Source organism: Helicoverpa zea, chromosome 3, assembly GCF_022581195.2.
Source record: "Helicoverpa zea isolate HzStark_Cry1AcR chromosome 3, ilHelZeax1.1, whole genome shotgun sequence".
NCBI classification, from domain to species: domain Eukaryota; kingdom Metazoa; phylum Arthropoda; class Insecta; order Lepidoptera; family Noctuidae; genus Helicoverpa; species Helicoverpa zea.
The window spans coordinates 1601877-1615901 of record NC_061454.1 but is presented as its reverse complement, the minus strand read 5'-3'; the positions used below and the strand labels follow the sequence as shown (position 1 = coordinate 1615901).

The window sequence follows — 14025 nt, the reverse complement described above, 5'->3', positions numbered from 1 at the left end:
GTACCAACTAAAGCATGTCAGACTAAACTAAATTTTGACGTGTCGGGGAACCGCTTTTTACCTTTAAAAATACTTACATAAATCAAATGATACCTAATTACAACATTCGTATAAAAAAAAAACACGTATCTAAACAAAATTGTATAAAAAGTTATAAGAAGTATATGTAATGTAGTAGTATATAATTACTTCTAACGTTAGGCTAATAAATTAGAGCGGTCCCCCGACACGTCAAAATTTAGTTTAGTCTGACATGCTTTAGTTGGTACTTACGTAGTGTTAAAAGTTATTTTTTGCTTATTGTAGGGTTTAGCGTTTTTAACCTTTTGTCATAATAATTGCGTGCTTTTTTTTGGGTCGGGGGTTTTTTAAATTTATAATTTTAAAGGGCAACAATTCTGTCATACATCATTTTTGCGAAACTAACCGTTTACGCAGCGCAAGCAGCAGAAGCTCTCAATAAAACAAAAAATCCCCCGATTTTGAAACATTACCTATTCGTTACTGCTCTGCTCCTTTTAGTCTTAGCTAGCGTAATGATATATATGTAGCCTTCCTCGATAAATGGGCTACCTATGTGACACTGAAGAATTTTTCAAATCGGACCAGTACTTCCTGAGATTAGCGCGTTCAAGCAAACAAAGAAACATACAAACTCTTCAGCTTTATAATAATAGCTCAGTTTTATAATAATATAGATTTGCACACAAAAAAAAGATATCAAATAATCAAATCGTTACCAAAAAGGTTTGCTACGCCGACATTCCAGTTTAGGGCGGAACGCGACGCACCGAAAAGCATTTCCCGCCATCATCGGCGAAGTTTCCCGCGCATCAGAGGTCGATCCGTAGCTCTTTGGCACAGTTTTACTGACCTTGACCGAAGACGAGACCGCAGTTGGTCCGCATTGCTCGCGGCGTACGGACGTGCCAATCCTATTTATATACGCACTGGATTACGCGCCGATTTTAAATCAAAATGGTGAGTTTTATCACTTAAGTCATTATAAATACAGTGTATGTCAAAATTAGGGATGTTTTTTTAGTCGATTCGACGATTTTTCATAGTGATGTTACAGTTTTGTAGATGTGGGGAAGATTTTCAGTGATTTCAACTGGTTTTCAGTGTTACGTCACAATACGTAAGAACAGAAAGTGTTATCTCGAGATGTTTGTTTGCAGAAATAGCTCGATACGATGACTGGGTAATAAAATAAAAATAGTTGCTGAACGTAACAATAATAGTTTTGCTTCAGTATTTTGCAATACCAAGACACGTAAAGATGGTTTTTAGTTATCAATACAATGCAATAAACGCCATAAGGAAAAGAAACAATTTGGTAACTGCAATATAATAACTATCTGTGTCATATCTAAAAGTATATTTATAATGTATTTGGCAAGAAATAATCACTCCAGGACATGATTTAGCTACTGATTCATAAGATATGATTACAAAGTCATAGATAAAAACAATTTGCGTGCGTTTTTTACTAATCCATTTGATAAAATGCCCTACTGCAGTATAGAGTTTAGGTCATTCAACTTGAAGTAGAGCCCAATATAGGCAAAGGTATTTTATATTCAGCCTTGTTTAACCGCAATAAAAAGTTGACATGCGATATAAAAAAAAAAGTAATGAGTTTTATTTTTGAGCAGGTATGCACGTTATTATTGTGTCTAGATTCGTTTTAGAAATAAACTACATTCCTTCTAATTTTTTTTGTGTGAAAAGGTAGTTAGTGATTTTAAAGTAATGCTCATGGGGTCATGAATTTCTAAATAAATCTTCATAGAAAATGGATCTTTTTTGCACTAAAAAATATAAGTTTTTTTTCGCTTATAACGCAGCAAATACTTATACACAATTGATGTTAACTTTAAAATTAGATACTTATTACATTCCTTCTAAGTTATTTCTTTCTTCAAATCTCTTGACTACATACGTACATCAAAGGTAACAATCATTCGAAATATTCATCATCATCTCCCGAGACTTTTCCCAACTATATTGAGGTCAGCGTCCAGTCTAACCGGATGCAGTTGAGTACCAGTGTTTTACAAGGAGCGACTGCCTATCTGACCTATTCTAAATATTATTGTTTTGTATTATATTGGAACCCTTTTCTAGAAGTTAATAAATAAGCGTGGTATACCGACCGTGGACTGTCAATCCTATTAATTAGGTACCACATGTCTTTTCCCATGACAGTACCTTCGAAACGAGTCACTAACAAACAAACGGACAGTTTTACAATATTAAATATTAATGTACTATTAATTATTCAGACTTTGTACTTATGTATATACAAGCGTGTGTGACGATAAGATCGATTGAACTAGTAGAGCGGAACTAGATTGAAATAAGAAATTATGTTGATTAATATGTGGTGTTTTACACAGCAGATTATAAAAAAGCAGGGAAATCATCAAATGTCTTTTCTCATGGTCTATGGAGCTAGTCATCTGCCTTTTCCAAGCTATTTTGTGGTCAACTTCCAGCTTCTAACCTGATGCAGCTGTGTCGACTATGAGGCAGATAGTCTCAACATGGTTACCTGGGCAAACCGCTACTTTCTGGCTTCAGACTATCGTAAAGTCTGCCAAAAATGTACTTATTACAAATTCAGTCGGGACTCGGGACCTATAAGCTCCAAGGTCGAGGCCTTTGCTTTTTTGTTAACTCGCTAGAATACTTCTACCGTTGGCATTTAAATAACATAGTGTTATGATGGCACACCGAGTCAGACCGTGTGGTTTCATGGTTTTTGTATGATGGCATTGGAATGTTACAATTATAAGTGACGCGACCTTCTTCCAACAGTACATCAGTAGGAAAATACATCATTGAATTAACTGAACCAAAATTTAAAAATATTTTGTTAAGCCGTAAATCTGTTAACAAAATTAGTTACAGCCTTTTCAAACAAGTGCATATTCAGAAAACTGAGGTGACATAAGGTCATAAAGTATTAATTTTAGGGTTATAAGTCTACCGAATATCGCTAGAGGTTTCACCCACGTCCGGTGGGAAGTCCGCTCACCTACTTAGATAAGAAGGAGCATACAGCCCTTCTCGCTACAGCTTTACAATGTTAGTAGGATAGATAGAGCAATAAGATAAACCTCACGCATTATCAGAGAAACCTTCATAGCTATGTTTATGTATAGTGTGATGATAGAAACAAAAACAATGCACAATTATCCGTGCCATCGTTAACTCACGGTCTATTAAGACATACATATAGGGTTGTAACACACATATCAAACTGTTAATGGGATTGTCATTGTATCAATCAACTTGAGCCATTCTGTAGCATTTTTATCAAACAAAGCACTAATCAAAATCGTAAAGGCAAGACGGCAGTTTTGCACACAAATGTTTCTTCTCGTCTACTCACTCTGCCAAACAGTAAAAAATTTCGTACAAACATTTCTAAACTGTCCTCAAAATAGCAACCTTTGCGCCCAATACTCGCACCTACCCGTACACAGTTTTATTTGAACAAATGTTCGCGAATTTTGGTGAAGTCTTACCATAACATAGGTAGGTATTTTATTGCCTCGACTCAACCCCTCGGTACAACACGTTACGTTTATGATCCGTATCCGAGTTCAAATGTGTAACGACCATTAGACGTTTATCAACGAAGAAATATGGCGAAGTGTTGAAGATAATAATGATGTCTATATAATAGTAATTTGGCAAAGAAACCGACACTCGAGGTCAATGCTTCAATGTCTTTGGTTAATGTTAAAGGATATTGAGACAAGTAGATATTTGGTCACCATTATAATGGCAGCAAATGTTTTTATTTTTGTTTGTCCAACTTCTGCAGAGCAGCATCTGATTAGCATTTCCCAATTATGTTGGGGTCGGGTTCCAGTTTGATCAGATGCAGTGGAGTACCAGTATTTTACATGGAGTGACTGCCTATCTGACGTCGTCAAACCCGAACAATGCAATACCCTTTTATCTACAAAGACTGCCAAAGATGTTCAAGCGACAGCCGGGACTCATTAATTTTAAACAAGGACTCATTATAAAAGAAAGCTTCGATTAAATAATAATTATTACAGGTTTTTAAGGAGTTGGTTTCGCATCCAAAATTGATTGTTTGGGAATAAACAAATTCCTTTAAGATCTTGGAAACTAATCACCTTTAACGAAGGTTAAACATGAAAATAGATAGGTTAATACCTATGCAAATCTCAAGGTTACTAGAGATTACAAATTTCACCTGCACGTGTTAAAACATAAATAAATAGACTAGACAAATCGTTGGCCATTCATCACACAGAAATATGAAAATAAACAAAAGATCTTACAGGCAGTTTGTAAATATTTAAATTTATTGAAGGTTTTCTTACATTTATTGATTTATACAATATTATTTAAAACAAATCCTATAAGTAGAAGCTTTTAATGATATTTTAAGTTCTCACTCCTAGTATCAAAAAGTGTTTTTTTTAATATATAATCGGTTTCGGCTTATGTTTCTCTGTTTCTAAATGACAGAACAAATAAAGTAGTATACCTAAATGAGGCTATTAAAGGGATAGTGATAACGGCTTTATGAAAGCAACAGTTAAGTTTGGTTGTTTTCTGATAGTTTCTCAATTACCTAAAAGAGAGATGAAAAAAAAGACAAAGTTCCCATAGTGAGAGCAAATCCACAGACCAAGTACTAGTCACCATATAAGACGTCAGATTTTCAGAACAGCCAAACGTGGGTGTAACATCTGAAACACAGACTATTGCTATAAGACGCATTTCTCCAAAATAATCCAGTGTGAAAGCGTGTTCAGCCGATGCCAGTCGGCGGACTTTTGGCAGAATATCCGAAAACCTTGTTTATTTAAAGGCTTGGAAAACTAAACGTGTTTCTCGATAGAATTCTTAAGGCCACTGGACTGACGTAGACGTAAAAAAAATATTTGATACATTTTATTTATATATAAAGTTGTAGTGTGTCGAAAAAGTGTTATAAAAAAAGTTTGGAATGAAAATCTATATCGTCGAAAGCTACAAATCGAAGTTGCGTTTTGTTTTTGTTATTGTGTTCGCATTTTGGATGGATACGAAGAGATTTAGAATTCAGGAGAGAACGTTGAATATTGGAATTCAGGTATTGGACTCGTTTTAGTTTATTTTTCTTTTATAACAGCTGAAACTGAAAACATCTTTTGACTTCTGGCCGCCTCTTCATCTGTGTGTTCGTAATAAACTCTCAGCGTATCGAACTTTTATTGCGGTTGTCACTATATCTATTATAGTCACTAATTTTACATCGTAAGACCTGTGCCATTTATTAAATAAAACCAAAGCCTCTAAATAATAAACAAACAAAAATCTGAAACAGGAACACGACCATTCTTTAGCAGCATTTTATGATTTTTTCGAAAAATCATCGTCATCAGCCTTTTTATTGTCCCACTGCTGGGCACAGGCTTCGTCTCTCACACTCACAGATAATGATTGAGCGTTAATCACCACGCTTGCTCAATGCGGGTTGGTGATATCGGACTGATTTCTTTTCGTATCAAATTATTTTCATTCTCTAAGAAGAAAGAAAAGAAAAGAATTTCATAGACGTGATGTTTTCGTCCACTTGGCTATTTATCCACCATCAACCTTGCTGTCACCATTACCAACGGCCAGTTCCGCTCATCAACTTACACATAGAATAACATTGTCCGTTGGCGTCCCTGTACGTTCACTGTCAATGTTACGCGGTACTGAAATAGACGCGACGACAGCCGGTGTCGATACGGAAGATGTGGCGTTTATGTAATACTGAGTTCGAGTTTCGTTTAAGCATTAAAGTGTTATAAAACATTTACTACCTACTACTGACGATCATTTATTTTATTCCATTGGTCTTGTAAAAAACAAGCTTCGGCCCGCGATTTGACCCGCGTCCCTAGATCACTATTTCCCATAGCCATGGATGGTGACAAAAACTATCCTGTATACGTGATTCTCCCGGGTCTAGGCTATCTCCTCTCTTATTTTAAGCTTATTCGGTCAAGCTGGTTACCTACGCGTGATGGTGTTACCAAGGGATATAGGGATTAATTTATATATATATAGATGAATCTAGATTGGAATTGGTTATCAACCTGTTGTGAGAAGCTATTATATCATTATATATCTGTAACACCCGCTCCACTTATGTTGTGTGGCTCCCCTCTCGTGATGGAAGTGTTCCTGATCAAATTATATGTAGGGAGATCCTCATGGCGAGGTTCCAGACTAAAAAATATATACTTGTCGGCGTGAGCCCAGTGCTAACATGTGCTGTATAATATAAGAAAAAACTTTATGCCCAAGTATATATTAATGGTTGCAGTTTTGCGGACATTTCCGCCGCCAAAGACTCCTCAATGTGTGCCGTAACCGACGGAATCTCCCTGTTGTTCGTGCATATACGTCTTTATGTTTATGTAGTAAATCTATTAGATTTTTAGTTCCATACAAATATTCACAACTTAAATTATAATAAAAATAACTTTGCTCTGCTTCCATTGATCCCAGACTACCTATAATAATAGACCATTTATCATCATCATTAGTATTTTTACGTGACACTACACAGTCCTCTTCTGTAGATCGTCAATATGGGACAATGCTTTTGCAAGACTACTTAGAACACATATCCAATATCATTGTTCAACCACTGCCTCCTTTCAAACTAAAAGCTTTAAGTTTCTAATCTCTATTCCCTGTAGGTACTCTTATAACAGTGAGGTCATTAATGACGTCAGCCTATTCTAATTCATCTCACACTCTGCCAAATCCTTGACACTAAAGCGGATCCCATTATCTGGATGAACAACCACAAATAAACACGTTTCAGTTTATTGTCTAATTCAGGCCAGTGAACTACTGAAAACTGACAAACAATTAACAAATGGTTTATTGGAGTTAAATACTGAATACGTAGAAGTTACCAAAAAATTGTATTCTGTTCCATAAAACCATACTTTACGCTAGGTTCTAAATGCATGCGCGGGGCTGCGGGATTGTTCGAAAGAGTTACTGCGGCCCTGGTACATAAATGGTCTACGACGGAACACGACGGTTTTTAGCCAGTAAGAGTCTGACACTCCCTCACCGCTGCTAACCCACAGCGGGAGGGGTCATTTGATGATTTTTGACGTCGTTAAAAAAAAAGTTCTAAATGCATTGAGGAATCCAAAATTCCATTTTATATGAAAAATAACTTTCAGAGTTAGATAGCACATTTGTTGATAAAGGCTATAGTTACCACGAGGAAGCAGGTAAAGCTGCTGGTAGTAGAGTCAATAAATAAATATCGTATGCAGGAATTGCAAATAGTGAAACATACATGATGAAGTTTTTGCGTTTCAGAATATTGATTGTCTGTCAGTATTGATCCAATAATTTAGCTTCACTGAAGGCTAATTGGCTTAGCGGAATCAATATTGCACTCACTTCAAAGGAAAAACGCATATGAACGCATATAAAATGATATTGCTTGAACACACGCTACAAACATGAATAGCATTAAAGTAGAAGATACTGTTACAATTTGGAACAATAAAAATACTTTACAAAATATAAAAATGTATCTAAGAAAGAACCACTTTGGCAAACCTGCTTTTAAGCATAAAATTCTGAACGAAAAGAAATAGTTTCATCGTTTTAAAGCTACGATGGTACAGACAGACATTTACTAACATGGCGACAAAAAGACCCCCTCTTTTTACGTCAGTGGTTAATGAAAACTAAGCTGTTCCCACACCACTTAAATAATAAAACAAGTAAGAACGAGTTGGCCTCCATGACATACAAATGTATTGACCAAAAATTTTAATAACAATGAAAACACTAGAACATTGAATTGTGCATTTAATTCTGACCAATGCTACTTATTTCGCGGCTGACTTTCTGAGAAGAAGGTGGAAACCTAAATGATGGCTAAGGAATGTAACAGAGGACGGGAGGATGCTGATCCGGAAGGCTGTCCTTTTATCTGCAAGTTACAGAATTGCCAAGCTAATGATGATGTTAGAGCGTTTGTATTTCCACTAAGGGTATAGATCTCGCCTAGAATAGAACTTTTTGTAGTCACGGAGAATTGCGCGAGTCACTGCGCAGAACCCATTTCACTTACGTAGTAGTGGAAGTAGTATGGGTAAAAAGGGCGTACTTGTGCTCGGAATTTAGCTACGGACCGCCATTAAAATTTGCCATAAGTAAAACTGTAAAGTGAAAGATGTAAGGAATTAAATATGAAGCTTTGCAAACAAACATCTTGTGATACGTTTAATGAATGCGGTTAGTTCAATTTACAGCTGAAAATCTCTAGGTAGACTGTAACATCATCATCAGTTTGCCAAGACTATAATGTTACTTCATAAAAATTGATGATTTAGTGTAAGACTTCAAACTATTTGCAGAACTTAACCATCTACGTAATACTTTCAGGCTCCCATTGACTCATCAAAGAAACCCATTGTATGGGTGCTGGGTGGCCCAGGATCGGGCAAGGGTACCCAGTGTGAGAAGATCATAGCCAAGTATGGCTTCACCCACCTGTCTACTGGTGACCTCCTCAGGGCTGAGGTGAAGAGTGGCTCCGAAAGGGCCAAGAGTCTAACTGCTATTATGGAACAAGGTTAGTCAAAACGTACTTTAAAATTTTTGTTGCAGTATTTAGCCTTTAGTCTGAGCCTAAATTCAATTTTTTTATTTTTATCAGAGATTTCTTCTTGATCAAATATTCTATGACGGTGTATTTATCCTATTGCGGGAAGTCGTTTCCTGTTGCCTCGGGACAGAGGCTCTGGGAACACCTAGTCAAACATACCGTTCATATTTTCTAAAGCTACAATGCCCGATCAACCGATCCTATCACTGATGGACCCTCTTTTGATGAGGAATCATCAAATGAGCCCTTCCGCTGGGGGTTAGCAGTGTGAGAGTGTCAGACTCATACTGACTAAAACCTATCATCTTCATTCTTAAGCCCTTATGTACCAGGGCCGCGGTAACTCTTTCGAACAATCCCCCAGCCCCGGCACTGATGAACCTAATGTTACATTTTCCAGGTGGACTGGTCCCCAATGACGTGGTACTGGAACTGCTGAAGGAAGCCATCATCGCTCGTGCAGCTGACTCTAAGGGTTTCCTCGTCGACGGCTACCCGCGTGAGAAGTCACAGGGTATCGCCTTCGAACAAGCCATCGCACCTGTCTCCGTGAGTAATATCACAATATTAATACGAAAATCTTAATGATATAAAGCTGAAGAGTTTGTCTGTCGGAAACACTTATATCTTCAGTATCAGATAGTTCATTTGCCGAGAAAGGCTTATAGGCTTCTTTTTATAAGGGTGCGTGAGATAGGCCCCCAGGTGGAACCGCCAGAACACAGCTAGGTAGTTAGCAACATTTGCTGAAGAAGACTACCAACAATAACAATGAATTACTATGTTTGCTCTAAGTACACCTCACCTTAGCCAAGCCCAGATTTTCTCAAGGCATTTTCTTCCATTTGCTATTACAGTTCTGCTTAATTTATACACAAACAAAAGAACAAGGAACTGATGTATGAACTATACAGATCTTGTTTACATAGTAACAGACTAGCTGCTGCTTGCCAAATTTTCTATCTATCTTCATCCACGTTGGCAGCAGATCAATCTTCGTGAACTGACGGTCAATAACATCCGACAATGTCTATCAATGCCTTCTTCATCCAACGTTTCCGTCAAGAAAAGAAATCTTCGACATTCACAAAGACCAGATGATGTAGTAGTTAGTGAGATCTGTAGATCTGTCTGCCACATTGAAGTTTGCCGGTTTAACCCTTAAAAGTTTTAGCTCAGTCACTGGAGTCCTAGATACACTTAGAAAATACTTATAACTTAGAAAAGTTACATTTCTACTTGCCTGACCTGGAATCGATCTCGCACATTCTTAATTTACCCGTTATTGGTCTTTTCCAGGTAATCATCTACTTCGAAGCGTCAGCAGAGACTTTGACCAAGAGGCTGCTGGGCCGCGCCGCCAGCTCGGGCCGCGCTGATGATAACGAGGAGACCATCAAGCTGCGCCTCAAGACCTTCCTCGACAACAACCAGCAAGTGCTGGACCAGTACCCTGACAAGATCAGCAGGGTAAGTCGGAATCTTAAAATGTAGCTTAGAAAGTTATCATCATCTCCCGCGCCTTTTTCCCAATTATGTTGGGGTCGACTTCCATCTCAACGGATGCGGCAAGTACCAGTGTTTTACAAGGAGCGACTGCCTATCTGACCTCCTCAATCTGGCCAACCCTGAACCCCTTGGTAAGACTAGTTATCAGACTTACTGGCTTCTGACTACCCGTAACGACCGCCAAAGGTGTTCAAATGTCAGCCAGGACCTACAGTTTCTTTTGCTCTCCGAAACATTGTCATTGGTGTCCAAGATATCCTTGAAAAGTACGTAAAAACTTAGAAAAGTTGTATTGGTACTTGCCTGTCTTGGAATCGAATACACACTCATGCTTGAGAGGATGTTTCCTTACCCACTAGGCTACGATACAGATAATTTCATATACAGTATTATAATTTACCTTTTATCAAATATAATTACAGATAAACGCCGAATCGTCGGTGGACGCCATTTTTGAAGAGGTACAGAAGATTCTAGACCCGATCGTAGCGGCCGCGAACTGAATGCACAACTCAACATTTTATACGCTCTGTACATAAGCCTCTATTCTACGTTAATTTTAATGATTGTTGATTAAATCATGTTTTTATTTTATGGATTTTTTTTCATTTTTATCTGACTCCTCTAATGATATTGCTTAAGGTAAGTGGGTACATTGAAATTAATTTAACCAGAATACTGGTAAAATCCTTCTCCATGTGAGAGGAGGCCTGTGCCCTGCAGTGGGACGATAAAAAGGCTTTAACAGTAACATTAACTGGTAAAATTGGGTGCTCAGAATTGTATCTAAATGGTGAAAATGGCTTTTGTTCAGCGTACAAAGTTTGTCGAAAACTAAGTATGGACACCTTTGAATTGAACAAAAAAGTAGATTAATGAATAACCGCTCCAACGGATTTGTGAAAACTTCACATAAACCATTTACTAAATAGTCCAAACAAAGCCTACACAATTACCATTTTTTTTTGGATAGGTGAGACCGTTCTTGGATTATAAAATTGCAACGCAAGGTGGCCTTTTTTTTACACAGATCGATTTTTTTACACAGATTTTTATACAGATCACCAAGAAGATTCATAATAAAAATACTTCTCAATGTCAAAAATAACAAGACAACTCTCTGTCACACTGATCACTGACATCAGAAAAATGAAGCAACCAAAACATTAATCCGCGTTCTCATGATTTCCCATTCCCAAATCCATCTGACCAGCCCCGTATAGCTCGCTGACCGAGCTTTTCTCTTTCAGGACAATAACAGATTCATATAAAAAACAGTACAAATGGAACGGAAGAAATGCCCTGGTGGATGTGACGGATCTAAACTAGAAAAGCTGCAAGCAGGCCCTTGCGGACCCGAAATAGTCAAGGGCTCTCAGAAAAAGGTTTGTGATCAGAAGCTTTAGATTAAATGCTTTGATTTAGCAACTTATTTGTATTGCTCAAACAACATTCTTGTGTCTTATAAGATCTCCTCCAATTTATCCTTAGTTCTAAAGAAAATGTATAAAAGTACCTGTGTGTTTGTTTTATTATTTCACATTCAAATGGCTGAACCGTTGGATTCGTTGTGGGTTAAAGTGGATCTCTGAAGACGCTAGAATGCTTGTTATTCTGGTGCACAAAGGAGTTCCCCAGGACGTTACATTTTTATATCATGTCCAGTCAAAAGTCGACCCCTCTTCACTAGTACTAGACTATTTACTATTCGCTGAATATACTTCACCGTCTACATAACACTTGCAGCCTGCTATCGACTCATCAAAGAAGCCCATCGTATGGGTGTTGGGCGGCCCAGGATCAGGCAAGGGCACCCAATGTGACAAGATCATAGCCAAGTATGGCTTCACCCACTTGTCCACTGGCGACCTTCTCAGGGCTGAAGTGAAGAGTGGTTCTGCTAGGGCGAAGACCCTTACAGCTATCATGGAAAAAGGTTGGTCAAATTGTTGGTGTTTATATCAAGTGCCTGTAACCTGTAAGTCTCTTACACTAAGGTCTGAATAACTTATATCTTTTCTACTTTTTACTCGGTAAGGGATCTTTATATTACCATCAACAATTAAATCATCAGGAAGCGGGTGACGTCCAAAAAACATGTTTGTCGAAATTAGCTCTAGATGTTAACGATTCATTTATCATATTAATACCCTTATACCTTTCAACTTATTCTATCTGATCAATTTATTCTTCACTCCCCTTAATGGATTTGTGTTACATTTCCCAGGTGGACTGGTCCCCAATGACGTGGTACTGGAACTGCTGAAGGAAGCCATCATCGCTCGTGCAGCTGACTCTAAGGGTTTCCTCGTCGACGGCTACCCGCGTGAGAAGTCACAGGGTATCGCCTTCGAACAAGCCATCGCACCTGTCACCGTGAGTAACATAATACAATAGGAATCTGTACCTAACAATTATAATGTTGACGAGTTTGTTCGTTTGCTAGACAGCGCTACTCGCAGGAACTACTGGTCCAATTTGAAAAAAATAGTGTTAGATACCCCATTTACTATGCAACGCGGGTGAAACCACGGAAGCTTGTTATGTGTTTTTACATAGTAACAGACTAGCTGATGCTTGCCAACTTTTGGATAAACATCCACGTTGGCAGCAAATCATTCTTCATAAACTAACGGTCAATCACATCCGACAATGTCTGTCAATGTCTTCTTCATCCAACGTTTCCGTAAAGAGAACCAGTCTTCTAGAATATCGAATCCTTATTTTTGTCTCAAAGACCAGATGATGTAGAAGTTAGGTTGCGGGTTCGATCCCCGCATAAGTCAAAGATATTTTTCTTTATCTTACTCAGTCATTGGTGTCCAAGATAGATTCAGAAAAAACCTATAACTTAGAAAAGTTACATTAGTATTTGCTTGACCTGTAATTGATCCCGCACAATTGTAGTTGAGAAGCAATTGCTATAACTGTCAGGGCACCACGAACTAACGGTTTGACAGAAGACCTCATTCTACTCCAGGTAATAATCTACTTCGAAGCGTCAGCAGAGACTTTGACCAAGAGGCTGCTGGGGCGCGCCGCCAGCTCGGGCCGCGCTGATGATAACGAGGAGACCATCAAGCTGCGCCTCAAGACCTTCCTCGACAACAACCAGCAAGTGCTGGACCAGTATCCTCAAAAGCTCAAAAGGGTAAATTTGATTCTTGTACGGTAATATTAAGGCCCGAGGCTCACCGGAATGGCAGGGGCCGGCAGCGACACGGCGAGCACTTTCAGTGTGAAATAATTATAAGCTTTGAGTACATAATATGTAGGTACTTAAAAGACCAGTATCGCTGGAAAAGCTTGAAAAGGGTCGCGCAGCCGCTGTCGGCCGCTACCATTTCGATGTGACTCGGGCCGTAATGGTGTTTGAATTCGCTTAGATCTAGCGAGGGAGAACCTATGTTGAATTAGGCTTTTTTTTGATAATGTTATGTTTTATGAATAAAGAAAATACCCTGTTCCATTGTAATCTTCGGCATACTAAGATCAAAATCTTAGCTAGCTTAGGAAAAGGATAAAGTTACCTTTAATCAAGGATAAGCTTATTAAAATAAAAATAAAAACAGGAGAAGCTTGCATGCTTGTAAATATAGTATACAGATAATTAAATATACTTTATAAAAACATAATAAATTATACCTTTTTTGAATGATATTTACAGATAAACGCCGAATTGTCTGTCGACGCTATTTTTGCAGAAGTACAGAAGATTCTAGACCCGATCGTAGCGGCCGCGAACTGAATGCACAACTCAACATTTTATACGCTCTGTACATAAGCCTCTATTCTACGTTAATTTTAATGACTGTTGATTAAATCATGTTTTTATTTTA

General features: G+C 38.0%; 1 protein-coding gene across 1 annotated transcript; it reads left to right on the top strand.

Moving 5' to 3' along the window:
• Positions 1–4786: 4786 nt before the first annotated feature.
• LOC124645711 (adenylate kinase isoenzyme 5-like) lies at positions 4787–14025 on the top strand. The gene is made up of 9 exons (XM_047185568.1): positions 4787–5128; positions 8455–8644; positions 9078–9226; positions 9977–10147; positions 10609–10680; positions 11933–12122; positions 12414–12562; positions 13167–13337; positions 13854–14025. The coding sequence occupies exons 1-9, from the start codon at positions 5003–5005 to the stop codon at positions 13932–13934; spliced, it is 1299 nt and encodes a 432-aa protein (XP_047041524.1). The 5' UTR covers positions 4787–5002; the 3' UTR covers positions 13935–14025.